Here is a 27408-nt window from a genome sequence, read left to right as displayed (position 1 = left end):
AGTAAAGATAAGGGAGATTCCAAAAGGACTTTCATATATTAAAGAAGACTCTCAGGATCCCGGAGGAATGTTACAATCTGCCTATCTCAAGTATTTGTCAAAGGGCTGCAGGTTAGAAGGAAAATTTAATTTTATCTACATTCTGTCTGCCTTTGTTTCCCACATCCTAGTGAGAGGGGCAGACAGATCCTCCCACAAGACTTTAGCGACCTTGGTCGGGTGGACGGTGTTATTACTATGCCCGTGATAGAGGGCTAAGTAGCTGGGGTACCCCCAGGCACTTGTTGGAGCTGGCTGCTTGCTAGCGAGACCTAAATAAGCTCTCAAGCCCCCACCCATCACAATGCTAGATCAGGCCCAAGGATGGTTTCGGGATTCATAAAGGATGGGCCAACAGCCTCATCCGAGCCAACTTTCTAAGGTCTGAGACGGACATCTATCTCCCATTTCCGGGTCCGCCTACCAAAGGCTCAAAGCTCTACCAGAAAGTGTGCTCAACCACCTGGGTGCCGCCCACGTTCTGAGAGCATTTCAAAAGTTGCCCTTAATTTTTATGCACACTTGTCTTATTTTCTCACCTGGACGTACGGACAGAGCCCAGGCATAGCTCTGCATTGACCACAGCGCTGGGCAGAGCGCTTTGGGAGTAGGCGGCTCTCCATAGACCTTGCGGTTGCTGGTGCGATGGATACCTGGTTAGCAGGGCCAGCGTCGGGGGAAAGAAGCGCCAGGGCAGGAGCCGGGCGAAGCAACCTAATTTCATCGTGAGGGGAGGCCCGATGGAGAGCGGGAGTAAAACCCGGACATTTAGGGGGACAACCCGCCCTCCGGGGGAGAGCGCTCTTCCTGCAAGGTCCGCTGGCTTTTTTCCAAGGCTTTTGAAGAAATGAAGCCAGGAGCAATTTCCTCTGAAGTCGAGCAAACTGGGTCCGGCCTGCGATCCCGCGCCATCCCGCGCGGATACCGCGTCGGCGCCCGCAGGGTCTCCACCGCCCGGGCGGTATCCTCAGTGAGCCCGGGCCAGAGGCCACCCCTAGGCCCCGCCCCGTCTCGCCCTGCCCCACCCACCCCGCCCACCCCGACTTAGCCCCGCCCACACAATTATCAACACTCGCTCCACGTTAGCCCCGCCCACAAGCTATTCCCCCGACCCGCCCTCTAACCCCGCCCACAACCCTCCTTCTTGGCCGCGCGAGGGTGGCGCGGCGGCCGCAGCGGCGGGGGCGGGGCCAGCCTCACCCGGAATGAAAATAAACGGCGGCCGCTGCCGCATCCGGGCACTCGGCGGGTCGCGGCGGGCGCGGTGGTGGCGCAGGTGAGGAGGCGGCGGCCGAGCGTTTGGTCCCTGACCGGGGCCTCACCGGCGCTGTCTGGCGCCCTTGTTCCCGGCACGACCCCGACGCATCCCCCGCCCGGGGTGGGGCGCGGCCACAGCGGCGGGCGGCGGGCGGCGGGCGGCGAGCGCGGAGGCTGGCCGAGGCTTGGGGACGCGCCGACGGTTCGCGCGGCCCTAGGTCTGCGCTGGGCTGGGTCCGGGTGGAGGGGTGTTCATCTGGAGTTTTTCTGGGGGCGAGACAGAGGAAGTTATGTATACACTAAAGTAAATCTCATTAGCCGGACAAAAAGCTTGAATCCTAACACTGCTATTCCAAATATGTCATTTGGGATTCGTATTTGCAGTCGAAGCTAGATTTTCTTTGCTATTTAATGAGAAAATATGGTTGAGTCTGCATTTCTCTGATGATCTGGTTCTGCATTTGTCATCTCCTTCCCTTACTCTTATTTTTTAGTACAAGAATCTTTTATTACTCCGCCTAAGATGATAATACGATGGATTTTGAATATACGTGTGTATATATATATATATATTTGAAAAGCTCTGGGTAAAGGTCCCATAGATCGATTCGTTACAGAAGTGAAAGTGAAATTTTTAAAGGAGTGGTTTATAACATTTCGCTTTCAGTTTGGAGCAGTGATATTAATGAATTTCTGGCCTCCCCCGTCCTTGTTTTATTGAGAAATAATTGACATACATCACTGCTTTTTTGGCTGTAATGTGAAACATCGTGTGGCACACATAATGAAACTTTCAGTTCTGTAGTTAAAATTGAAACTGGTTTATTAAACTTTTTTTGATTGGATTTCAAGTACGTATCCACTTTTTATTCTGTTGTCTATAACAAATTTTCGTAAATTTCAAAACAGATTAATCTTTTTTAAACATTAAGTCTTGTGCCTGTGGACTTCCATCTGTTCTGTTGATTTGCTCAGTGCGTACTGCGTTTGTGAAACCCTTCGGGCCTTTACTCAGACCTTACAAAGCGCTTGCGTCAACAGTCCGTGAAATGATTATCCCTCCCCATGGATATTTAATCCAGAATTCATGAAGATTTATGCGTACGGAACTATGTAGGGTGGTGGCGTGAGTTATTTGTGTTTGAAAAGCTACTCATGCTGTTCTGTGTGAGCAGCAGTTTGCTAGTGCTTGAAGATCTAGGTTTCTCTCGTGGGTCACCTGGCTGCACAGCAACCTCCGTGATGTGTTTGTTCCTTCCTCCCTTTCCTCCTCCCTGTCCTGATGACCCTCTTTCTCCCCCCAGACTGGTATAGGATAGATTTGAACTTTCTTTTAAAATATTCATTTATGGAATACACTGAAGTTAACAAACTTCATTTAAAAATTAGGTGAACTGGGTTTTGCGGGTGTGAAATACTACAGGCCCTATATAGAAAAAGAGAAAGTTACTTATCAAGGTGATGGTAACCTTTATATATATTTTTTACTCTATAGAACTTGTCTTCATTCAGAAGCTAGTTACCCTTTTACTTTTCTTACTCTTTCTCTGATTTGGCTGTTGACATCTCTAGCAGCCTTCCCCACCCCTTCAAATTGCTATGCTAGTGAGAGATGAGACAACTGCATTGCTGCCAGGGGCTTCTTTGGGAGAGACTAGTTACAGACACAGGACAGACAAGCCGCAAAGGATTGCGGGACAGAATGCAAAGTAGTCCAGTGTTGTAGGCAGAAATCCCAGTGCTACTATGGTGCTGCCTAACTTTGTGTCTTGGGCCAAGGCATTTTACAAACCTGGGGCCTGGGTGTTTTCAGCCGTAAAATGATGATCCAACCCGTGTTAGATGTGAATAGTGTACATAGATCTGCTGTCATGTGCTTATTGCAAAATATATAAAATTTTTCTAGCGAAACTTTTTAATTTTAAAATTTCCGATATAGAGAATATTGATAGTTCACTGTTCCAGCTAGCTTTTATGTTTACCCTATCAAGGTGGTTGGTCTTTGTGTTAAACTCATCAAAATACAAATACAAGAGAATTTTTGTATTTATGTTGAATTGTTTATGAAAATTAACAGCTTTAGGGACTCATCTTTCTTTGATCTTTTCTCTTAGATCAGAGAATAATAGTTTAAGAAATAGAAAAGTATAGGGGCACCTGGGTGGCGCAGTCATTGAGCGTCTGCCGTCGGCTCAGGGCGTGATCCTGGCATTCCAGGATCAAGCCCCACATCAGGCTCCTCCACTGGGAGCCTGCTTCTTCCTCTCCCACTCCCCCTGCTTGTGTTCCCTCTCTCGCTGGCTGTCTCTCTCTCCATCAAATAAATAAATAAATAAAATCTTAAAAAAAAAAAAAGAAATAGAAAAGCATAATAAATGTTGCCACATATTAGCAACTTTGAAATACGTATTTTATGTAACGTATAATATGTAACTGTATATAGTGTATTTTAGCATATGTATAGAATGTGTATTTTTAGAGAACTTTAGAGCTAGTTAAAACTTAAAGTAATTCAGAGGGGCGCCTGGGTGGCTCAGTCGGTTAAGCGTCTGCCTTCACCTCAGGTCATGATCCCAGGGTCCTGGGATCAAACCCCACGTTGGGCTCTCTGCTCAGCGGGGAGCCTGCTTCTCCCTCTCCCTATGCCTGCCATTCCCCCTGCTTATGCATGCTCTCTGTCAAATAAATAAATAAAATTTAAAAAAATAAAATGAAAGTAATTTAGATTAAACAGGAGAGGGAGCGGTGCAGGGGAGCTCTTCTTACCACATTGAACACATCAACGTGTTTGGTAAGTTATAAACTGCTTCGAAATGTAGTATGGGGTATTGCTCATGTACTGTTTTGCTTTCAAGGATGGCGCAAAAGAAATACCTTCAAGCAAAATTGACCCAGTTCTTAAGGGAAGACAGAATTCAACTTTGGAAACCTCCATATACAGACGAAAATAAAGAAGGCGGTTTGGCATTGAAGGTATTTTCTTTTAAGACAAAAATAAATAGCAGTGTTAGAAGTCTCCTTGGTAAATAAGATTCTGAAGTCCCTGGAAATTTCCAGGTTTACCTGTGTAAAGTTTTGGCATAACCAAAAGTATTAGAGATAAGCAGGGACCCACTTTTTACTAGGAATTGAAAAACTTACTTTTGTTCAGTAAGATTTTATTCATATGAGAATGTTCTCTAATTTCCCAGGCACATACTATTTTTAATACCCTCACAGTGTTACATAAAATTAGCATTTGGGAACTGATTTTGCCCTGCTGCTGCGCGGTATTGATGATGCCACTAAGGGTGTGTATTACGTGTTCACGGGGAGCAGCTGGTTGGTTCTCGGTTCTCCTTGCTAGCGTCGTTCACTTTAAACAATTGCTCCCTTCCCCCCAGCTTTTTTTATACTATGGCTCTCTGTTCATTTGTCCAAAATACATGTTTCTTTTTTTTTTTTTTAAAGATTTATTTATTTATTTATTTGACAGAGATAGAGACAGCCAGCGAGAGAGGGAACACAAGCAGGGGGAGTGGGAGAGGAAGAAGCAGGCTCATAGCGGAGGAGCCTTATGTGGGGCTTGATCCCAGAACGCCGGGATCATGCCCTGAGCCGAAGGCAGACGCTTAACCGCTGTGCCACCCAGGCACCCCAAAATACATGTTTCTAATACTTCTCAATCTTTTATGGTGACATCAGAAATGGCATTATTTTACGTAGTGAGGTTTCTAGAAATTGAAGTTTGCCTGCTTTTTCAAACAGAAAAACATCATTTCTGACAGAAATTTTTTATATTGGAATATAGCATGTACTTCTTTGCTTTCTCAGTCCAAGTATCCTGAGATAAACGATGGAGTGTTTATCAGGAACTAAAGGTTGTCACAAGGGCATCATATCGTCTGGGGCAGTGACACAGTGATGTGCTTGGGAGGGAAGAGTTTTTCTTCCTGTCTTTCCCGTTCCTGACAGGCCTCACTTTTTATTTTTTGCAACCCATCTTGTGACCTTTTTTCTGAATTTGTTTGTTATAATCCCTTGGCTCTGAAGCTAGGTATGGCATAAGAAAGCTATTTGTTCTTTGTCCCCAGTAGCTGACACAGAGCTCCAAAAACCCTTGGAATATTCGCAGTGGTAAGGGTGATAGGAGCATCTTTTGTTCCAATGAGGCAGCTCTTGGTAATACCTTCAGGATGGGGCTGGTGGCCAAAAAGACCAAACTTCAATTAGAAGATTAAACTTTCGGGGCACTTGGGTGGCTCAGTCGGTTAAGCGTCTGCCTTTGGCTCAGGTCACGATCTCAGGGACCTGGGATCGAGCCCTGTGTCAAGCTCCCTGCTCAGTGGGAATCTGCTTCTCCCTCTTCTTCTGCTCTTCCCCCCATTCTCTCTCTCTCAAATAAGTAAAAAGAATCTTTTGAGAAAGGAGATAAAAGATTAGATTCTCAGCCTGCTTTCCAACCTTGGGGAGGGGAGAGGGCTGGAGATTGAATTAATCACCAGAGGCCAATGATGTAATCAATCGTGCCTACATAATGGAACTCCCATAAAAGCCCTTAAATGATGGGTTTCAGGGAGTTTCCAGATTGGCAAACATACCCATGTGCTGAGAGGGCAGCACACCCCTACTCCTCAGGGATAGAAGCTCCTGCACTCAGGACCTTTCCAGACTCCACCTGTGTATCTCTTCACCTAGATACTCATTTGTGTCCTTCATAACAAACTGTGATGGTAAGGATAGCATCCTGCTGAGTTCTGTTGAGTCGTTCTAGCAAATTATTTTACAACCAGTACCAACGATTCAGGATTTTCTGTTAAGAAAGTTATTTAACTCTCACTTGACTTGTTCTCACAAGTTAGAAAAATGAGAATGCTTTTTTTTTTTCCTTTTTATTCCCTCTAGTAGAGTTGATCACTTCACTGTTCCTTCAAGCAATTTATAATGTATTACAGTGACATAAATCGTGGCCCACCTTTCTTTTGAGCCTAGAACAATCCCAGTTATTTTCACGTCTTCTTTTGGGTCTGTTTTCCTATCCTTTATTTGTTTTTATTTTTCCCTGGATCCGTTCTAGGCTCTGTACCTCTCTAGATGCCAAGCCCGTCTGGATTTCCCTCTGATGGGCTGACCACCACTCAGCAGTTTTTTGCCTCAGAGTCCTTCATTCGCTGTTCCGTATTGTGCCCCTTTTGTGAGTTGGCACTACGTTGATCTCTTTTCTGATTTTGCTTCACAGGACCTTGCTAAGAAGTACTCTGACCGGCTAGAATGTTGTGAAAATGAAGTAGAAAAGGTAATAGAAGAAATACGTTGCAAAGCAATCGAGCGTGGCACGGGAAACGAAAATTATAAAACAACAGGAATTGCTACAATTGAGGTCTTTTTACCTCCACGGCTAAGAAAAGTGAGTAATTTTCCCAAATGAGTACATGTAGCGATGCTTTGTTACTTAGTGATCAATTATGATTTTTTTTTAAAGCTACAATCCAAAGTTTAAGTTCTTCTAAGTTACTTCACATGCTGAACGTTTATCAACTTCAGAGTTAATTTTATGGATTCTTAAAATTAAGAAGTTTAAGACATTTACAGAGTAGGTTTGTCCCTCTTAGGCCTCCCAGACTTCACAAAGCCATGCATCACGTGCTTACCTTTTCTAGAGTTTGAATGAACATTTAGAAATAGTGGGGAATTAAAAGAGTACTTCTGGGTTTCCCAAACCGTGCACAGTAGGACACATCAGGAAAGATGTCTAGAGGGTGGTCAGCTGAGTGCTCAAGCGGGGCCACCTCCTGTCAGGGCCATGTCCTCAGTAGTTCAAGTCCAGAAATGGCGCTGGGGCAGGGTACCCAAAGGTTGCTGGCCTCTGAGGACCGATCAGTGTTAATCATTTTCAGAAGATTTGAAAATACGTACGTGTGTGTCAGAGCTACCATAGGACCCAGCAGTTTTACTCTAAGAGAAATGAAAACCGTGGCTGTGCAGAAACTTGCTCGTGAATGTTTATAGCAGCTCTGTTCACAAAAGAGCTCTGTCTAGCTCTGTCTAGCCAAAAGGTGGAAATACCCCAAATGTCTGTCAGTGGGTGAACGGATCAACAAATGCACTATAGCCACACCGTGGACTATCATTCAGCCATGAAGAGGAATGAAGTGCTGACACATCTTCAACATGGCGGAACCTCAGAAACTTTATGAAAGAAGCCAGACACAAAGGCCACGTGTTGTATAGTTCCGTTTCTATGAAGTATCTAGAATGAGTAAATCCATAGAGACCGACACTAGATTAGTGGTTGCCTGGGGCTTGGGGGATAAAGGGAGAAAATGGGGGTGCAAAATATGGTATTTTTTGGAAAGGATGATGAAAATGTTCTGAAATTTGATCATGATAATGGTTGTATAACTTCATAAGTGTACTGGAAACCACTGACTCGTATTTTAAACAGGCGAGCTTTATGAAATGTAAATTATATCTCAGTAAAGCTTTAAAAAATTTCTAGGAAAAATAAAGAGCTTATGAGGAAGAGGAAATTATATATGTATCTACCTCAGGATGCCCGTTCATGAATTCAAAGGGCTACCTATATAGTCCTCCTCTTTGCTAGTGTCCAGCCCCTGGGAAACCAGACCACCAGTCAGAGAGCTGGTTGGCAGGTGTGGAATCTGAGCAGGTTTGCATCGTCTCCTAGGCTTTCCTGGTGATTCCAGTTTTTCTGCCCCCTTGAGGGCTGCTAGGTCACAGGGTCAGCACACAACAGGTCCTGTTCAGTAGCTCCTTCGCCAGGCGCGCATCATTTCAGCCCTTAACATTGTCTGATATCAACCTTCCTGATTTTATAGGTGGAGTAATAGCACCAAAAGTGTCACGCTATAGTACATTTTCTTCTTTTTTTTGTTGTTGAATTCTTTAATTTAAATTCAATTTAGTTAACATATAGTGTATTATTAGTTTCAGGGGTAGAGTTCAGTGATTCATCAGTTGCATATAACACTCAGTGCTCATTCCATCAGGTGCCTTCCTTAATGCCTGTCACCCAGTTACCCCATCCCCCACCCACTTCCTCTCCAGCAGCCCTCCGTTTGTTCCCTAGAGTTAAGACTCTGTTTCGGTTTGTCTCTCTCTCTCTGTTTTTATCTTATTGTATTTTTCCTTCCCTTTCCCTATGATCTTCTGTTTTGTTTCTTAAATTCCACATGTGAGTGAAATCGTATGGTATTTGTCTTTCTCTGACTTATTTTGCCTAGCATAATACCTTCTAGTTCCTTCCATACAGTTTCTTTTATTTGCCTTTTTTAAAATAGGATAGGAAAAACCTGTTGGAGACCCGACTGCACATCACTGGCAGAGAACTGAGGTCAAAGTAAGTATCTGTCCGGTGCCCCAGCTGCTTGACTCTCCTACACTGGCTCATAGGATCCTTTGTGACAGTCCTGTAAGAGAGATAGGGCAGGTACTATTCTCTCCTCACTTAGTGGAAAGGGAAATTGAGGCTGCAGAATGGGATCAGGCTCACACTGGCAGTTAAGGGCAGAGCGAGAACTCAAGACTGGCCCCGTTTGCCTCTATTTCCTGGTGTAACTTGAGATCAGCGGGAGCTCTGTGCCTCCCACCTACCAGGTACTTGATGACGTGCTTGAAGCAGTGAATGAGTGATATAAATAGCCTGATATGCATCAGATCATTAGCTTTGAATTTTATTTTGTAGTGCATTCATAACTTGCTGTGACATTCAGCAAAGTGGTGTAGCCAATTTCAGGCTATTGGCCCATTTGTAAAAAAGAAAAAATACTTGTCCCGTACTAGTGACATTCTCACTTTTGAGACCTGGTTGGTTATGTCATCCACTTCTATATTTTTAAGTGGTAAGTGTTTTGAGTACCTCCAGGGCTAGCTAGCCCTCGTCTCTGAAGCTGATTTTTCTCATTTTCTTTGGTCCGCATCAGGGCTGTTAGGGATGGATTCAGGAAGCATCATTCATTGAACACACATGAGCAGGAGATTGTTTGGAACAGCCCTCTATTATGGGCTCCTCCAAGGAGACCGCAGAAGGTATAGAGAATGGATTTTCTCCTGCCATGCAGCCAGGGCCCTCCTCTTCAGATGGCTGTTCCGCACAAGTGGTCTCCACTTCATGAGGAAACAAGTAGTAAAGCAGATAGTTCAAAAAAGAACACTGTCTCTTACACAGTTTCGCATAACCGTCTAGTAAGCTGGCTTTATCGTGAAGTGTTTGGGAGACAGTAAATCAAAACACTGGGCTTTCTGAGTGAAACGTATGAAATAGCTGTCATAATTAAACTCTATTTAACAGATAATAATAAATCGATTACCTGCAACTTGTACCGGTTTATTTTACAGAATTGCTGAAACCTTTGGATTTCAAGAAAATTATATCAAAATTGTCATAAACAAGAAACAGCTTCAACTAGGTATGTCATGGCAAAGTGCAGATTTTATATTGAGTTAATGTAATGACTGCATCTTTTTTTCTCACTGTTTTCTATTCACAAATTTCTAGTGCCTTTACTGCATATATAATCTAAAACTGATTACTGTAGAGCTGATTAAAATAAAAACGTAGGGGCACCCAGGTGGCGCAGTCGTTAAGCGTCTGCCTTCGGCTCAGGGCGTGATCCCAGTGTTCTGGGATCGAGCACCACATCAGGCTTCTCCACTAGGAGCCTGCTTCTTCCTCTCCCACTCCCCCTGCTTGTGTTCCCTCTCTCGCTGGCTGTCTCTCTCTGTCAAATAAATAAATAAAATCTTTAAAAAAAAAAAAAACAAAACGTAAAGCAGAATACAACTTTTCTAATCAGTGTTTACTGGGTGTTCTGTGCTAGTGGGAAGGTCTGAGGAAATGTTATAGAACGGGAAGTGTAGGTGTGCTCAGAGTGAAATGGGGGTTCCAGGAAGTTCTCTCCAAGGCAGAAGTGCTAAAGCTGAGTGAGGGCAGCGGGGCATGTTCCAATTGAGAGAGCCTCCTATCAGAGCGCCCTGATGTGAATTTGAGCAATTGAAAAAGGTCCCGTATGGCCGAGTGTAGACAGTGAGGGGAGGGTAGTGCTTTCTAAGGAGGGAGGGCCAGGCAGAGGCCACAGAGAAAAGGCTGTGGCAGCGGTTCTCAACCAGGGGCAGTTTTGCCACCCTGGGCACATTGGGCAATGTGTGGAGACATTTTTGGTTATCATGACTTGGTTGTGGGATGGGGATGGAGGCTTGTGCTCCTGTCACTCAGTGAGTCAAGACCAGGGATGCTGCTGAACCATCAGGGCGCCGAGCAGCTCCCATGACAAAGACTCATTGGCCCGTGGCGTCAGTGCTGCTGTGTAGGAACCTGGGCTCTGTGAACTTGTGCAGTATTAGAGTGTTTCTCCTAAGAAAGGCTGGGAGCCTTGGATGCCGGGGAGTGACACGACACATTTGGGTTTTAAACATCCTTTTGGGTGCAGTAGGGGAATGGACTTGAAGGAAGCATGAATGGGCTTGGGAGACCACTTAGCTGTTGCAGCCACTCAGGCAGGCACTACAATCGGTTTCCAGTAGGTTCTTAGGGCTTAGAGAGTCAGGTTCACATCCTAGCTTGATGGGATGCAGCCTGCACACAGCCCTAGCCTGCCTTCTCCGTGAGCCATTCCCCATCGTCTGTTCCACATGTCGTAGATAGCTTTTCACTGTCCTCTCATCTCTGTGACACTTCTGTTGTATTCTTCATTGGGCGGAAATTCTTGATTTTACTGTTATCAGATCCATCAATTTCCACCTTGTCATTTGTGTTTAAATAAGCTCTTTCCCCAAGCCCAGGGCCACACAGACAGTCTTCTACATTTTCTTCTATAAGCCTAATCTGCATGCGGTCTGCAGTCTGTCCAGAGGTCCCCTTTATATATGTAAAGGCTAAGGATCCAGCTTTATTCTTCTAATACCCCTGCTAAACTTGCCCTTTCCACACTGGTACTTGGTGCCCCCTTTATTAGAACTCTTTCTGCACTTCCCATTCTTTCCGTTTACTGATAGGTTTATTCCTGGACCGGAACCATAGAGGTTTTTTTTATTGGGATATAATGGACATATAACATTGTATTAGTTTCAGGTGTACAACACAATGATTCAGTGTTCGTATATATTGTGGAGTGAGCACAATAACGTCAGCTCACATAAACATTTTTTTTCTTGTGATGAGAACTTCTAAGATCTACTGTCTTAGCAATGTTGAAATATACGATACAGTATTATTAACTCTAGTCACCATGCTGTATGTAACATCCCAGGATGGATTTATTTTGTAACTGGAAGTTTCTACTTTTTGAGCACCTTCACCTATAGAGGTTTTTTTATGACTTTGGTTTTGTTGTAGTTTTAAAATCTAGTAAGATGAGTCCCGTTCTTGGCTCTTCTTTATCAAGGTGACTTGGCCATTGGTGTATCTTTATCTTTCTACATGAATGTTAGAATGTTTGTCAGGTTTCTCAAGGAAAAAAAAATCTAACGGAGTTTTCCAGAAAAATGTTCAAATTTATATATTTATAGTTCATAATATTTCATTTTTTAAAAATCTGTATGCATCTGTGTTTATTCTGCATTTTGGTGGTTGTTTATTTACATCTTTGACTTAATTTTGTTAGGTTTGTGTATTTGATGAATTTTTCATAGAACCAGCTTTTGATTTTGTGAATATGCTTTCATTCTGTTTCATTGATGTCTGACACTATCTTTATTAACATTTTATGTGTAAGGTCCTGAGCGTAAGGGCTTTACTCAGGACCACAGACTTAAAAAGAACCCAAGAGGTTTGCTTTTAACCGCCACAGTGAATTAGCTCTCGCGGTGCCTGCTGCACTGTGGCTTCTCATCTGTTGCTGTGAACTGGGTGTATTATTTCTCCAGTTAGAGGGTACGAATATTCACTGGCCGATTTTACGCTCTGCTTAACAGTCACAGAGTCATACAGCCAGATGTCAGCGTGTTCTCACCGAGCATGTGGCGTGGCGGCTCGCAGGCACGAACGCAGGCTTCAGAGTTCCATTTAACAGAACGGACTGTGATCCAGTACATTTATGGCTCTTTTCGTGATAAGCTTTTCTGGTTTTTACAGGGAAAACCCTTGAAGAACAAGGAGTGACGCACAATGTGAAAGCTATGGTGCTTGAACTAAAACAGTCTGAAGAGGATGTGAGGAAACACTTCCAGGTTGAAGAAGAAGAGCAAAATAAAGCCGAACTAAAAGAAAAAAGGATTCAGAGGACCAAGAGAGGCCTGGAGATCCTGGCAGAGAGAGGTACACAGAGCTCTGGGCTCCTTATTTCCCTCCGGGCTGGGAGGGGACACCGGGGGGGGGGGGTGCAGCGGTCACCGTTGTCAGGGACTTGTCTTCTCTGCAGTCTAGTACTCGGAATGCCCATTGCTGCCTTCTGGTGTTGAATTAATGGCGTTCCTCTCGGTTTTGTTGCAGCGGAGATGGTGGTGGATCCAGAAACCACACCATATTTAGACATAGCTAACCAGACAGGCAGATCAATCAGAATTCCTCCTTCAGAAAGAAAAGTAAGTACTATAGAAATTTATGGCTGGCGCTTTGATTTGCTGTCAGAACAGAAGTGGTTTTCTGGCTGTTTTATCTTGGACTGTCATCAAGGATTAGAGACAGCTCTTTCCGTGGGAGCTTCTAAACAGGATGGAAGCCTCTGACGAGCACCTGCACAGCCGACTCAGCCTGTGATTTTCATTGCAGTAGCACAAAACAGCTCGATGGCACTGTCCTGCGGCGGTGACCGAACGTTCCGGAGTGACGGGGGGCACTGCCTTCTGCACACGTGGCTCCCCGCAGCAGTGCTGGTTTTGGTGTGGGTTTTTGGTTTTTACCAGAGGGCCATGTCCTCTAAGGGATGGATCAGAATAGGGAGCTGGGCTGGGGGGGGGGGGCATGTAATTTGGGAAAAGTCGGACAGGGTATTCTGCCATCTCTCCCCTGCCTTCCTATTTCCCCCTTTGCTAATCTGGAATAGGCAGGCCGTGGTTTTGTCTTTGAACACATCCCAGGGCGTCTTTATAGCCGCATTCTACAGCTGGGACTCTGAGATTAGTATCTGATCTGGAGTCCAGTAGCTTCCGATAATAAAGAGCTGTAATGACTGTGGGTCAAGTCAATTTTAATTTTCTGTCTTTAAAGGACAAGTTTGAGTAGGTTTCACTATATGACTTACATCATTTAAAATGAAGGATTAAAGTTTTAATGAGAGAACTTGGTAGCTATCAGTGGATTGATGGTTGTTTGTTTTCAAAATGTTGGTAATTATTTGCCCACAACTCTCTTACATTAAGTGATGACATCGAGGGGCACCCAGCTGGCTCAGTTGGTGGAGCATGCGACTCGATCTCAGGGTTGTGAGTTTGAGCCCCACGTTGGGTGTGAAGATTAATTTTAAGAATCTTAAAAAAAAATAAATGATGATATCCAGACTTTTTGGAAAACCTTTACAAGACCGAATTATATTAAAATTCAAATTTAAATATTAATGAACTTAAAAACATTTTTGGACTGCCCCCTTTTTTTTTAAAGTAAGCTCTGTGCCTAATGTGGGGCTTGAACTCACAGCCCTGAGATCAAGAACAGCATTCTCTACAGCCAGGTGCCCATGGATTACCTTTTAAAAATTGTTTTAGGAATACTAGAGTTGACAGATACTTCAGAAAAAAAAAAACTTGATTAAAACTAGAAAGTGAGGGGTGCCTGGGTGCATCAATCAGTTAAACGTCTGCCTTTGGCTCAGGTCATGATCCCAGGGTCCTGGGATCGAGTCCCATGTCTGTGTCCGGCTCCCTGCTCAGTGGGGAGTCTGCTTCTCCCTCTGATCCCCTGCTCGTGCACGCGCTCTCTCAGATCTTTGTTTAAAAACAAAAAACTAGAAAGTGAAATGGATACTTTTTTTTTTTTTTGAGAGAGAGTGAGAGCATGAGCAGGGGGAGGGGCAGAGGAAGGGAGAGAGAGAATCCCAAGGGGGCTCCAGCGTGGAGCCCAATGCAGGGCTTGATTTCATGACCCTGAGATGATGACCTGAGTTGAAACCAAGAGTTAGATGCTTAACCGACTGAGCCACCCAGGTGCCCCATGAATGCTTTTTTTTAAAGGGATACAAGCGTTAATAGCTACTTTTTTATTTATTTGGTCTTACTGAATACTGGAAATCTCAATCAGCAGATACTAAAATAAACTAATGGAAACACACGGACAGGTGCTGGTTATGACCCTGTCAGCCACATTCAGCTGAGTGCTTGATTCCAGCATTGGAATGAAATGAAGCTTTGACTATATTTTTCTTAATTTTGGCTTTTGGATTGAGTTGTGAACTTGGGTTTTAAAAAAAATCTTAATTTGATTTCTTTAGAGTTGATATGCTTTTAATACAATTTGGTTTACTATAAAATGATTTTTTTTTAAATCGTATTTTTTTCTAGGCCCTTATGTTAGCTATGGGATATCATGAGAAGGGCAGAGCTTTCCTGAAAAGAAAAGAATATGGAATAGCCTTGCCATGTCTGTTGGATGCTGACAAATACTTCTGGTAGGTGCTTTTGTACTTGGTGATTACCAGTGTTAAGGCAGATAGCCCAGATTATACACAGCACCGTCCCTCCCCATATGCTTCAGACTTCAGCTTTTCACCCAAGACCAATGGTTACAGTGAAAAGAGTAGTTATGGTGTAGACCAGTTTGTGAATTATTTCATCCCTTCAGATTTGTGATCTCTCTTCCCTGTAAAGAATTTTATAAACATACGTACTTATTTTTATAGCCCGCATGGGGGTGGTCTGTCTTTGTGCCGTGCTGTCCGCCTGCACTGTCCACCGTGCAGTCTCCCTCCACTTTTCCCCGGATGGTTTTGGTGTGGATGTTCTTTCTTTTTTTTTTTAAAGATTTTATTTATTTATTTAACAGAGAGAGAGAGACAGTCAGCAAGAGAGGGAGCACAAGCAGGGGGAGTGGGAGAGGAAGAAGCAGGCTCCCCGTGGAGGAGCCTGATGCGGGGCTCGATCCCAGAACGCCGGGATCACGCCCTGAGCTGAAGGCAGACGCTTAACGACTGAGCCACCCAGGCGCCCCATGGTGTGGATGTTCTTGATCATTCCCCAAATCTGTTGTTTCATTAGGGGCTGCAAAATAGTGATACCTTATTGTTCCTTCTGCATTTATTGCTGGGATTCCTCTGAAAAGCAGTGTTTTCCTCATCAGCTGTTTGGTTACAATGAGGTACAGTTTGTACAGAAAGAATAAAATGCTTGGTTCTTTCTTCCTGTTTTCTTGTTTTCAGAATAAATGAGGTACTTCCCTAGAATTCTCCAAAGAGGATATCACCAGTGAGGTTTTCTTTCTTCCTTTTTTTTTTTTTTTTTTTTTTTAAATTATCAATATGAACTCGACTTTTAACACATTTGATGTGTTTCACCGGTTTCATCGGTGCTTAAATTGACCATCTGTGGCCAACAAGTGGGTCCCGTCCTGCATCCTTTTGACTTGATCCCGGTGGTGTCTGGTGTCCAGAGCTGTTCCAGACCTCACCCTACACATTTCCTGCCCCAGACCAGAAATCAGCGGTTTCCCAGGGGCTCCTGATTCCTCTTGACGGGAAGTGGCACCCAAGAGACTATAATCCTGGCAGAGGAGACATTTGAAAAGTAGCCTTGATATTTGAAAATGGTCAGAAGTGAACGTTTAGGTTATTTTCTTTTCCATTTTGATGAATTCCCGAGATATACTGTACACTTTAAGAGGATAAATACAAATGTTTGTAGTTTGCCAACCGTATTAGCAGCAAGCACCTTGGGTTTTAAGTGAACAAATCCCAGTTTAAACTAACTTAAGCAAAAAAGGGGCTATTTGGTGGGGAGGAGGCAAATCTGAAAATAATTAGGACAAGGGCTTGGTACCGTTTGGGTTTTCTTCCTCCGCTTGCTTGTCTCTGCTTTTGTGCTGCCTTCATTCCCTCCGGCTGTTCGTGGGGCAGGTGCTAAGTTAGGTCCTTCAAACTCAGACGCGTTTTTCATTTCCTTCCATAATTGTGATTTTTTATTATGGAAAATTTCTAACATACATAAAAATAAAGATTAGTATAGTGAATTCCTATGCATTTTTTTAACAGATTTTATTTATTTATTTGACAGAGACAGCGCTAGCACACAAGCAGGGGTGTGGTAAGCAGAGGGAAAGGGAGGAGCAGGGAGCCCGATGCTGGGCTCGATCCCAGGACCCTGAGATCTTGACCTGAGCAGACACTTAACTGACTGAGCCACCCGGGCGCCCTCCTCTGTACTTCTAATCCAACTTCAGCAGTTACCGAGACATGGTTGATTTTGATTTGTCTCTATGAACCTTTCTCAATCTTATCCCAGACAAATCCTTGAAATAATTCTCAGGTCTCCAGGAACCCCTGAATAAAAATAACTGTGTCTTCAGCTCACAGAACATTGACATGTTCAGTAAGTAGTAGATATAACAACCCAGTAATACTTGTCAGTGCCTCCGTAGAGAATGACATTTTTTTCTTGAAGCTCTCCTTATTCAGGCTGACTTATTAGCATAATTTTAGTGTGAGTTCTTTCTCTTAGTAAAGGAGATCGGGTCTAGCACACGTCAGGGATGCAGGTGGAAGAGACTTCAGTAGTTCTGTTTCCTTCCCACCTCCAGGTAGGCTGAAAGTTCTGACAGAACTTTGTTCTACGTGTTGGAGAGTGGTATGTAGTATGACCAAAGTAGTTTCTTTCCTCCCTGTCTAAACAGTAAAGTGGGAGCTCTGCTTTTGGCCAGGATGGAGTAACGGGGACTGGATGTACCCTCTCGCCTGAAAGAACTGAAAATTTGGGCGAAGTGTATGAACACTTCAGTTTTCTGGCGGTATAGGACAGTGATCCCTAAGGTGGGGAAACAAATGAGGGGAGCCCTGTGATTGTTTCAGCTCCCTGCCTAGGGAGTCTCTAGACTGCCGTGAAGGGACGAGAAGGCCAGGTGGGGCCTCCTGGGCTCCCTGGAGTTGCACAAATGGAGCTGGGAATGCAGGGAGGCCAAAGTGTGAGAGGGGAGAGCAGCCTGAGGGAGTAGGTCCGAGAGCTTCAAAAGGTCTCCTTGGTATATTCTGTTGACTAACGATCCGTTCATGCATGTGAGGAAAACACCGCCCGAGAGGAGCAGAGAACAATCTTCAGAGTTCAGAAGGCCGAGAATAATTTGTGCTCCCACCAGCCACAGCGGCAAACTTTTGATCGCAGTGCTTCACAGAATTCAGAAGGGTGTTGTCTCAGCAGTAGGGCAAGACTATCTCTAAAGGCTGCTGTGGTCCCACCTGACAAAGCTTACAAGCAAGCCTTTAAAAGATCACCCTGTTTTTAAGTCACTTAACTGCATCCCAGACAAAGCTCGGTAATACTTACCACAATACAGAAATATCCAGTCACCAATTCAAAATCAACGGTCATGCAGAGAAGCAAGAAAATACAACCCATAATAAAGAGAAAAATCTAGTCCATGGAAACAGACCCAGAAGTGACATGGAGGATAAAATTGGTCGGCTAGGACATTGAAGTGGTCACTGTAACCGAATTCTGTACGTGCAGGAAGGCAGCGAAAGGACGGAGCGTGTTAGGTAGACGTGGAGCGTCCACGAGAGAGCCACGCTGGAACTGCAGATGAGAAGCAGTGTCTGAGGCGAAGACAGCTGGGTGGGAGTCAGTGCAGATTGGACACCACGGAAGAAAGATGGGTGCGTGTGAAGATGGGCCACAGGAATGATCCAGCAGGAAACTGAGAAGTCGAAACATAAAAAAGATGAACACAACATCCAGCATTGTAAGCAGTTTCAGATGACCCGGTACATGGATCATTGTAGTCCCTGTGAGAGGAGGCAGCTGGGCCCCCACAAATCTTAAGAAATAACAGCCAGAATTTTTCCCAGTTTGATGAAAACTGTAAACCCCCAGATAAAAGAACTGTAATGAGTCCCAAGTACAAGAAATAAGAAAACACCAACTGAGGTGCACTGTAATCCCGTTCTTTTAAGCCAGTGATTGAAACTGACTTGTTAATCGACGTTCCCCGAAAAAAACATGGAGATACGTAAGCTTAGCTTGCCTTTCTTGAAAATGATCTTTATTTTACATAAAAATTTAAAACTTATAAGGCAAATAGAGTACATTTCTGTTAATTGATTCAACCCAAATGGGATTTAATTTTTCTAAAGCTAGGCTTAGTAGGCTTTATTTAAATAGATGTTGCTCATTTATTTTAATTAATGTTTTTAACATGAAAACTTGACCCTTGAGTGTGAAAGCTATCCTAAGCCAAGGCAGTACTAATAAAAATATACTCTAAGATACAATTTTATACAAACAAGGCTTTAAAAATGTGTTTTTTCCGAGTGACTTGATCAGGTTCAAATATAGGCCTAACGGTGTCAAAATTATTAACTGTTAGTATTGATTTTGTGATCTCTTTTATAGGCCTCTATCTGAATAGAAAGTGCTGTTTTGGAAACAAAAAGAATGACCTGTCCTTCGCTAGTCTGAGACCTGTGCTTGCGTTTGTGCTGCACAGTCGTTCTTTCTGGGCTGAACTTGCACACATGGTTCTATTTTTACCTGAAATGAGGCAGTTTCTGTCCCTGCTTTTCATGCATTTTAAACACGAATGAGCCTGTGCGCACAGGGCATCGAAAACTGTGACAAAATGTCCCCTGCTTTCTTAGGGACGGCAGGATTGTCTTCTGTCACAGAAACAGGAGTCTAGAATGTAAGGTCAGACCACAGTCCACAGAGTTTTTCCTCTTCCTCAGAGGCAAGTTCCCAGGCTGAGCAGACAGGTCAGAGACAGTGCCCCCCGCCCAGGCGCGGACCTGTGTGCGCGCGTGTGTGTCACATGTCGTGGGCACCTTACACAACCTTCCCAAAGAGTGGAGACTGTGAGAAAAAGATAGGACAGATGACTGAAAAGCCTGCTCTGGTGTATTTGTCCCACACCCAGCAGACTGTCCCGCTCAGCAGACTCCTGCCTCACAGCGTAAATGACACCATCACAACATTTCTTTGGTTTTTCTTTGTTTCTTCCGAGCAGATTTTGATAGGCAAGGCGGGAAGCTCGAGGGGGTGTGGTTTGCGGTTTTACACAAGTGCAGTCTTATCTTTAATAGAATACCCATGGAAACAAATAGGCAAGACCTTCGAAGTTTGTTCTGAATGTTTTCCCTTTTTGTTGACAAAGTTCTGACGTGAGGTCTAGGTGTGCATTATGAATTTCTGCAAATCACATTTTAAAAGCAGAATAAATAAGCCTGATGTCCATCTTTGCCAGCATTCCGTCGTCTTGTCTTCTGCCTTATCTGGAGCTGGGGACGGCATTTAGCCTGCACCTGCGCCCCCAGCTCAGCTAAGCATTTAGAGCCTGCCATTTTCTGGACTGTTTCCCCCCCCAGCTTGACTGTGATTGGACATGAATGCCTTGTTTTTGTCAGTTGGGGCATTCATAGTAAGTAGTGATTTGGGGGCAGGGGGTGTCTTTAAAGCATTGGTTCTCAACTTCAGCTGCACATTAGAATCAACCGGAAAGATTTTCAAAATGCAACATCCAGGCCCTGTCTCCAGAGGTTTCTGTTACAATTTGATGTAGATGGGGTCTCAGCACCAGTGCAAACCAAAAAATAAAATAAATTCCTCACTTCCAGGTGATTCTGATTTTCAGTCAGGGCTGGAAACCTTTGCTTTAAGCCATGGTCTCCTCATGTTTGCTGACCTCATGTTTTCTGACACGGTGACCCCATTTCCACTTCCTGCTGTTCCCTGTGTAGCAAGGGTGTGTGTGTGTGTGTGTGCGCGTGCGTGTGCGTGCCCTGGGGGAAGGGGGTATTAAACTGCTACTCCTGAGCCCTAACTGCTTCTCTCCCACTGGGAGGATCGCAATGATAAATACAGCTCCCTTCGTAAGCATTGGGGGGTGTGCCATGGAACAGTCTTTGGGAACACAGCGAAACCGGGGAAAGCCTTCCGCTAACTCACAAGAAGGTTTTAGTGCGACTTTGCTGCAGCGCCCTTTCCTGTCGCCCCCCAGCGAGTGCTGCCGGGAGCTGCTGGACACGGTGGACAACTACGCGGTCCTGCAGCTGGATATAGTGTGGTGCTACTTCCGCCTGGAGCAGCTGGAGTGCCTGGACGACGCAGAGAAAAAATTAAACCTGGCTCAGAAGTGCTTTAAGAACTGTTACGGAGAAAACCATCAGAGACTGGTGCACATAAAAGTATGTTACTGGGATTTTTCTACCATTTGAGTTTATTCCTGTTAAACGTTTTAGACTGCTGCCAGAAGGGGATTTGACAGTGGTGTGCTCGGTGCTCTCGTTAAGCTCTTCGCTAATGGGATTGTGACATGTATTACAAGTTGGGCTGTTACTTTGGTCTGTGCAGTGTTTAGCTGGAGGAACGCAGTTTTCCAGTCCCAGAACCCCGTCGATGATCACCCTGACCAAGCGGCCTGGTGACTAGGTTCAGTAGAGTCTCATGGAAGATTTAATGCAGAAAAAAATAGACGTTTCGAATGGTAACAGTTGACATGAATGAGTCACAGCTCCAGCACTATGAATAAGGATTTTTGTGTGGTGATTTCCACAAATTAGAATTCTGCTTGGAAATTTCAGGGCAGCATAAAATATCCCTAGTTTGGGTTTTTGTACACTTCCTTTCTGACCAGAGGACCAGTGTCCTGGGCACCTGGAGACCAGTGTTCTGGCACCATTCCTTGTGGGACAGGGGATGTCCTTGTCCTCTGAGATCTTTACTTTTGCCCTCAGCAGTAAGGGAAGATAGAAACATTTTAGGAATGCTCTTTTGTCCCTGTAGGGGTGAAGGAATTACAAGTGTGAATGTTACAGATCTGTAATTAGAAATAAGACAGTTTTATCCTTTTTCCCAATAATTTTAGGGGAACTGTGGGAAAGAGAAGGTATTGTTTTTAAGACTTTACTTGCTTCAAGGTATCCGAAATTATCACAGTGGAAATGGCGAAGAGGCTCGTGACTATCTCAACAAGGTAAGAAAATGAATACTCCAGAGTCGTAGCCATTTTCACCTACTTTTTTTTCATCCCCAAACATTCAGTATTTCATAAAGTCAGTATTTTGTGACTAGGGAGGAACATGCGTCTGTCCCCCGTGCCCTCTGCCTCACACACGCCAGCGCCATACTTGTATTTGTTAGGGTGTGGGTGAGATGCTGTAATGGGGACACCTCAGAAAGACAGTGGCTTTAATTGGCTGGCAGTTTCCACGTCTCATCTAGCAGAGTGGAGCTGAGCAGGTGGGTCAGTGGAGCAGCCCGGCCAGCCTGTGTGTGGCAGCCACCGTTGCTCCTGTCAGTCCTCTTCCAGCCAGCAGAGGGGGCAAGAGAGTCCAGGGTCACCTCTGGAAGGACCAGAAGTTGGGGCTGTCGCTCCTGCCGCAGCCACTGGCCTAGATTTAGCCACTGGCCTAGATTTCACCACGTAGCTACACCCAGTTGCAGGAGACCATGAGAAATGCCATGTGCACAGCTCAGATTCAGGGGATTTGATTACAAAACCCGAAGAGATAGTGAATACCAGCCCCTCCCATAATACTCAGCCTGTTTCCTTCTGTTCTGTTATGATACATCACACGGGCAGAGTGGTGTCTGTATTCTTTTTGAGCTAGTTGGTAATAAGCAGAGTTCAGAGTTTTTATCTAAAATCCGACACATCGTAATTCACATTGGGTACTAGCTTAATTTTTCAGGTTTTAGCTTTCTATTAAGCTTTAACGTTGTTAAAGTTACACGTTCTTGTATTTTTTTCTTGTCTGTAGGCACGTCAGCTCTTTAAAGAGCTGTATATTGATCCATCAAAAGTTCACAATTTGCTGCAGTTGGGGTTTACCGCCCAGGAGGCCCGGCTTGGCCTGCGGGCGTGTGACGGGAACGTGGACCACGCGGCAGCCCACATTACCAACCGCAGAGAGGTACCGTAACGTGGTCTCGGCGACACTGGGTCTCGGCCTTTGCGTAGGTGAAACTTGAGGCAATAGTAAGCCTATTTCCAAGATGCCATAGCTCTCGGGTGTGAAAGAAGAGAAAAAGATTGTTCCGTGGTGGTTATAATCACAAGGAGCTCTTTATGCTTCAGACCGGGAAGAAACGGAAGAAATTCGTTTTAATTGCATTACTTGTCAGGCGGCGCAGTTTCCTTGGTTTTCCGTTCTGCTGTGGTGGCAGTAGCTCGTAAGGACGTTACCCAAGTAGCCTGTGTGTGTGTCTCCTCCCTCCCTCCCTCTCTTCGTCAGGGTAGATTTCGGGAAACCATTTTAAAGGGGGCTTTGTGGGGCGCCTGGGTGGCACAGCGGTTAAGCGTCTGCCTACGGCTCAGGGCGTGATCCCAGCGATCTGGGATCGAGCCCCACGTCAGGCTCTTCCTCTATGAGCCTGCTTCTTCCTCTCCCACTCCCCCTGCTTGTGTTCCCTCTCTCGCTGGCTGTCTCTGTCTCTGTCAAATAAATAAATAAAATCTTTAAAAAAAAAAAAATGGGGCTTTGTTTTCCCACGGAGCCAGTGTTACAGTTTGGGATGGCGTCCTAACTAGAAACATGAGTCAGGTCATAGGGACAATTAACATTATGTGAAAGCAGAGGTACAAAACTACAATCATTTGAAACAATTATAAATAAGTAGGTTTAAAAACTTTAGATTTTGGAGTCAGAGGGCATGTTACCATATCTAATATTGCTAATTTTACAGTAAAAGAGCTGAGGTCCAGAGAGAGGTGATGATGAGCTACTGAGAAGCGGAGCCACTGTTGTTCTCTGAGAAGTCGGCATCAATTTTCTCACAGGTCCTTTCTAGCTGCAGACTCCAATCACAGAAGTCTCCAGCACTGCCTCTGCTGCGTAGCCCAGTGCAGGACCCTTGTCCTCCGCCCCGTCTGTTTTATTTGTCCAGTTTCTAGTGTAAAGGGAAACATCAGAAAAAGTACTTTCCTCCTGTGTCTCTACATGATTAAAAGGAGGGCAACCTGGACGTTTGTCCTTAAAGAAACAGTACTTTGAGGCTCTGACTTTGTGTCAGATCTGGGCGAGATGAAGCCTGAGTCCTGTGTCTGCTGGCCGGCAGCACCTTTCTGTGTGTGTGAATGTTCGCATGTTTCTTCTGGACTATAAATGGAAGAGCTGAAATTGGAAGCAGAGGGTGGGGCAGGGGAAAGGCAGCTTACGCGGCGGGTAGGTGCGAATCCAAGTCGAAATGCAAGTGGAATGGAATCAGTTCACCGGCCTGTGTGGTTGTGTAGCGGGCAGGACAAGGGCAGCGTGGGGATGTGGGGGCCAGGGTGTTGGGACCCTGAGATCATGACCTGAGTCCACATCAAGAGTCAGACACTTAACCAACTGAGCCACCCAGGCGCCCCCAAAATCCATTTTTTTAAATGACATTTGTTTTAAAAACAAATTCTGAACTCTCCTGATTGGGGTTAGGGTGGGAGAGAATCAGCTAGAACTCTTTGTAGCCCTTCTCAGACTCTTGCAGCAACAGAAGGCACTTCTGAAAGTCAGGGTCAAGAAGTGTGGGATTAGATGACCTTTGTCTGCTGACATGGAGCATTCTGGAGGTTGAAATGGTCTCCCAGGGCCTAGGCGGCCTGAGTCACTGCTGCCTGGAGCGGGGTGGGTAGGTCTGCGGCTTTGGTATCACCCAGGACACTGCCCCCCCCAGCCCCACCAGACTCCACATTTTAATACAATCCCCGGGAATTAACCGGGGGCCCAGAAGGCCTCCCAGCCATGCAGGCAGCTCCTGCACCCCCTCCCTAGAAGAGGGTCCGTCCACTTCTCTGGCCTGGCAGCGATGAGCTCCCTGGCTCTGCGTGGCCTGTTGTGGTGTGGGGTGGTGCTTTCCGAGAGGCACTCTCCTCCCGCCCTGGGCAGAGGTCTCCGGCTCCCGCTGGCCTGCCCCAGGAGCGGTGCTGGGCCCCCGTCCTTGCCGCCCTCGTGCTGGTGATTGGGCGAGACATGCAGAGAGAGGTTCATCCCCCTTCTTTTGTTTTTCACTTTGCCTGGCAACCCCAAGAATCCTACAGAGCACATTGAGCAGGCTTCTTACAGAATCTCAATCCCCAACTCCGTGACTTTGCTGTCTTCCTAAAGGAATTGGCCCAAATAAGGAAAGAGGAAAAAGAGAAGAAAAGACGCCGGCTGGAGAACATCAACTCTTTGAAAGGAATGGGCTACTCTACTCACGCGGCCAAGCAGGCCCTGCATCAGGCCAGCGGGAACCTGGACGAAGCCCTGAAGGTAGCGGCGCACCCCCCCCCCCCCAGCCTGCCCTGAGCGCCCGTGCCTGTGGGCCAAGGGGCCCCTCCTTCACTTAGGCTTCTCTCCAGTGTCCTTCCATGGTGCGCGGAGCCCCACTGCCAGGGCCTTTCTCCTCAGTCCCGGTTTGGATCTAAGGGTCAGCCTCTCGTTCTTGAACCCAGTGACAGAGCCAGGATGGAGGAGCCCACAGGGCAGAGCTCCGTAAGGTTTCCGTGATGTGGAGGAAGAGAACAGGGATGCAAGTTTTAGTGTAGTTTTCTTTTAATTTAAATGGTTTGTTTGAATATTGTTTATTGATTCAGTCAGTGCATGTTGGCCTCACGGAGCCCCCAGAGTACTGGGGAGACAACACAGTGGAGGAAAGGCCACCGTGTGGGAGCACAGCACGTGGGGGCAAGGGTGCAGCCAAGTTGTGGAGGATCACACGTGGGCCAGGCAAACGGGGTGCCCGTCCGGGCAGACACAGGGCAGCGTGGGGGTGGAGGCGCAAAGCAGGGGCCCTGGGGAGCTGCCGGGGCTGTGCTTGCGGGGCCGGGGGGCAGGTGTCCCCTTGTTTGCGCTGCTGAAGAGTTCCTACCGGATCGTGCAGGCAGCGAGGAGCCTGCCCTGCTTTTGCCTTTTATTCTCAAAACCGGTCCATTCCTCATGTTTCCACAAGTGAACGTTTATGTAGACACACGCACACACACACACACACACAAACACATAATTTATAAATGGATTCGAGTATCTAGCTTGGCTTCCTGTGCCGGAACAGTATAAAGGCAGGAAGTTCTGACTGCACGGAGGTTCTGGGACTGGTGAGGCTCCGCCATAGGTTTGACTACACGAGTGGCACCGTGCCACGTGCCACCAGTCTAGAAGTAACGTAAGGGGACATTCCCAGAGGGTCTGGAAGGTTAAGAATAGGTATTGTGTGATAGAAAATCAAGGGTCAAAAAGCTCATCTCTCCTTGACATTTTAAATCTAGCTCATGACACTTTTCCAAAGAGAAATGACACGGGTCAGCCCTGCAGGGCCCGAGAAGCCTTTGTTTATCGCCCTCCATGACCTGTCGCCCCAGAGGCTGAGCTCTGACACCAGGGCTGTTTCCTTGGTTTCTTTCCAGCCGCTGGCTCTTGTCCCTTCCTGCTTCCTCAGAAGGGACCTTCGTCTGGCACATCTTGCCCCTCCTCCAGACCTCAACTCAGATGTCCCCTTTGCAGGAAGCCTTCTTCGAACCCCGGCATCCCTACCCCGCCCCTGGGCTCAGGGACCCTTTTCTCTGCTTCCTTCGCACCCTGTGCCTGGTCCCCCCCACAGCATCCTGCACTTGTCTGCCGAGCACCAAGTAGGTGCTTAGTCGGAGTAGGTGAGCAGGTGTGAGTGATGAGTAAATTCCTGTCTGTTTCTAGATTCTTCTCAGTAATCCTCAGATGTGGTGGTTAAATGATTCAGACCCTGAAACCAACAACCATCAAGAAAGTCCTTCCCAGGAAAATATTGACCAGGTAAGGGAGAATGTATTTGCGCCCCTCCACCTGTACAGCTTGTGGGGGGGGGGGGTTAGGGTGACCAGGAGACAGGGCAGCAGGACAGGGCTCCAGGCGTGACTCAGGTCCACCCTAGCAGGCCGGCCAAGCCCGCGGCTGTTGTGATGGATGGAAGGGGAGCAGGAGGTGTTTCCTTCGAGAGTAGGAAATCGGAGAGCAACTGGAAGTCCCTTCTGTAGGCTTTTCTCCTCTTTGCAACAGTACTTTACCTCCCAACTACTGCTGCTTTCAGCTTCTCTCCCCGCCAGTGACCGAAAAGGGTGTCACTGTGGCGCCTCTGTCCCCGTTGCCCTCCCCCGCTGGCGCACCGAGTGCGTTGTGACTGCCTTTCTGAAGGCCCTGGTCACCAGGACTAGCACGTCCTATCGGCCCACAAGCCCGTGCCTTTCTGAGAGGACCGGGCACGGGCACATCGGGCTCCTCCTTCCTCGGTCCTTCCCCGGCGGCGCCGTGCACCTGTTGTGGCAATAGTGGTGTGGCAGGAGGCCGCTGCCATGTGCACGCCGGGGGCAGACACGTACTCCCTGTAAGGCTGTCCTCCCTGGCCGGGCGTGAACACGAGTGCTGCACGTGGGTCCGCACAGTGTAGCCGTGGCCTGTGGGCCGCAGCCGCCGTCACCCCCCCCCCCGTTCTCCCCCAGCTGGTGTACATGGGCTTCGACGCGGTGGCGGCCGACGCTGCCTTGAGGGTGTTCAGAGGAAACGTGCAGCTGGCAGCTCAGACCCTGGCCCACAACGGGGGAAGTCTTCCTCCTGACCTGCAGCTTGTGGTGGAGGACTCATCTTCAACGCCATCCACATCCCCTTCCGATTCCGCAGGTGGGTCTGGGGTCTCTGAAGACTGGATCGGGAGCGGCTCACCCAGAGCGGCCGCGGGGAGAAGGCGGTGCCCTCCCGGACGCAGGCGCTGGGCTGCGCGGTGTGGCCAGGGAGGGCCTGGGGGACGTGGGTCAGCTCCGTCTCTCTGCGGTGTTTCTCCTCCTGTTCTCCCGACTCAGCGGTGACCACGCTCCGTTGCAGGTACCTCCAGTGCCTCAACAGATGAAGACATGGAGACAGAAGCCGTCAATGAAATATTGGAAGATATTCCAGAACACGAAGAAGATTATCTTGACTCAACTCTGGAAGATGAAGAAATTATTATTGCAGAGTACTTATCCTATGTAGAAAATATAAAGTCAGCAACAAAGAAAAACTGAATAATGAGCAGAAATAAGTACTGAGGTTTTGCTTATAAATTCTATCATTATGAAAAATCAAA

General features: G+C 46.3%; 1 protein-coding gene across 2 annotated transcripts; it reads left to right on the top strand.

The window, feature by feature from the left end:
• The first annotated feature begins 1202 nt into the window (after nucleotides 1-1202).
• NUB1 (negative regulator of ubiquitin like proteins 1) lies at nucleotides 1203-27408 on the top strand. Of its 2 annotated transcripts, none has more exons than XM_045792292.2 (15): nucleotides 1203-1315; nucleotides 4152-4269; nucleotides 6515-6682; nucleotides 8577-8635; nucleotides 9634-9704; nucleotides 12368-12550; nucleotides 12725-12816; nucleotides 14728-14834; nucleotides 20360-20546; nucleotides 21227-21334; nucleotides 22122-22274; nucleotides 24447-24593; nucleotides 26010-26105; nucleotides 26789-26966; nucleotides 27168-27408. In XM_045792292.2, the coding sequence occupies exons 1-15, from the start codon at nucleotides 1245-1247 to the stop codon at nucleotides 27344-27346; spliced, it is 1917 nt and encodes a 638-aa protein (XP_045648248.1). In that variant the 5' UTR covers nucleotides 1203-1244; the 3' UTR covers nucleotides 27347-27408. The 2 variants fall into 2 exon arrangements, with proteins under 2 accessions (XP_045648248.1, XP_045648249.1); XM_045792293.2 differs by lacking the exon at nucleotides 1203-1315 and adding an exon at nucleotides 1370-1514.

Source organism: Ursus americanus, chromosome 3 (genome assembly GCF_024610735.1).
Source record: "Ursus americanus isolate L20-20 chromosome 3, mUrsAme1.1.p, whole genome shotgun sequence".
Taxonomy (NCBI): Eukaryota; Metazoa; Chordata; class Mammalia; order Carnivora; family Ursidae; genus Ursus; species Ursus americanus.
Note: the sequence above shows the minus strand (reverse complement) of the source record. Positions and strands in the feature narration are given on the sequence as shown.

Bases quoted from the DNA above. Each gene is read 5' to 3' on its own strand.
- NUB1 (XM_045792292.2), top strand. From the start codon at position 1,245: ATGAAAATAAACGGCGGCCGCTGCCGCATCCGGGCACTCGGCGGGTCG. The intron at 1,316-4,151 runs GTGAGGAGGCGG...TTTGCTTTCAAG, and splicing joins CGGGCGCGGTGGTGGCGCAG to GATGGCGCAAAAGAAATACC. The intron at 14,835-20,359 runs GTAGGTGCTTTT...GTCGCCCCCCAG, and splicing joins GATGCTGACAAATACTTCTG to CGAGTGCTGCCGGGAGCTGC.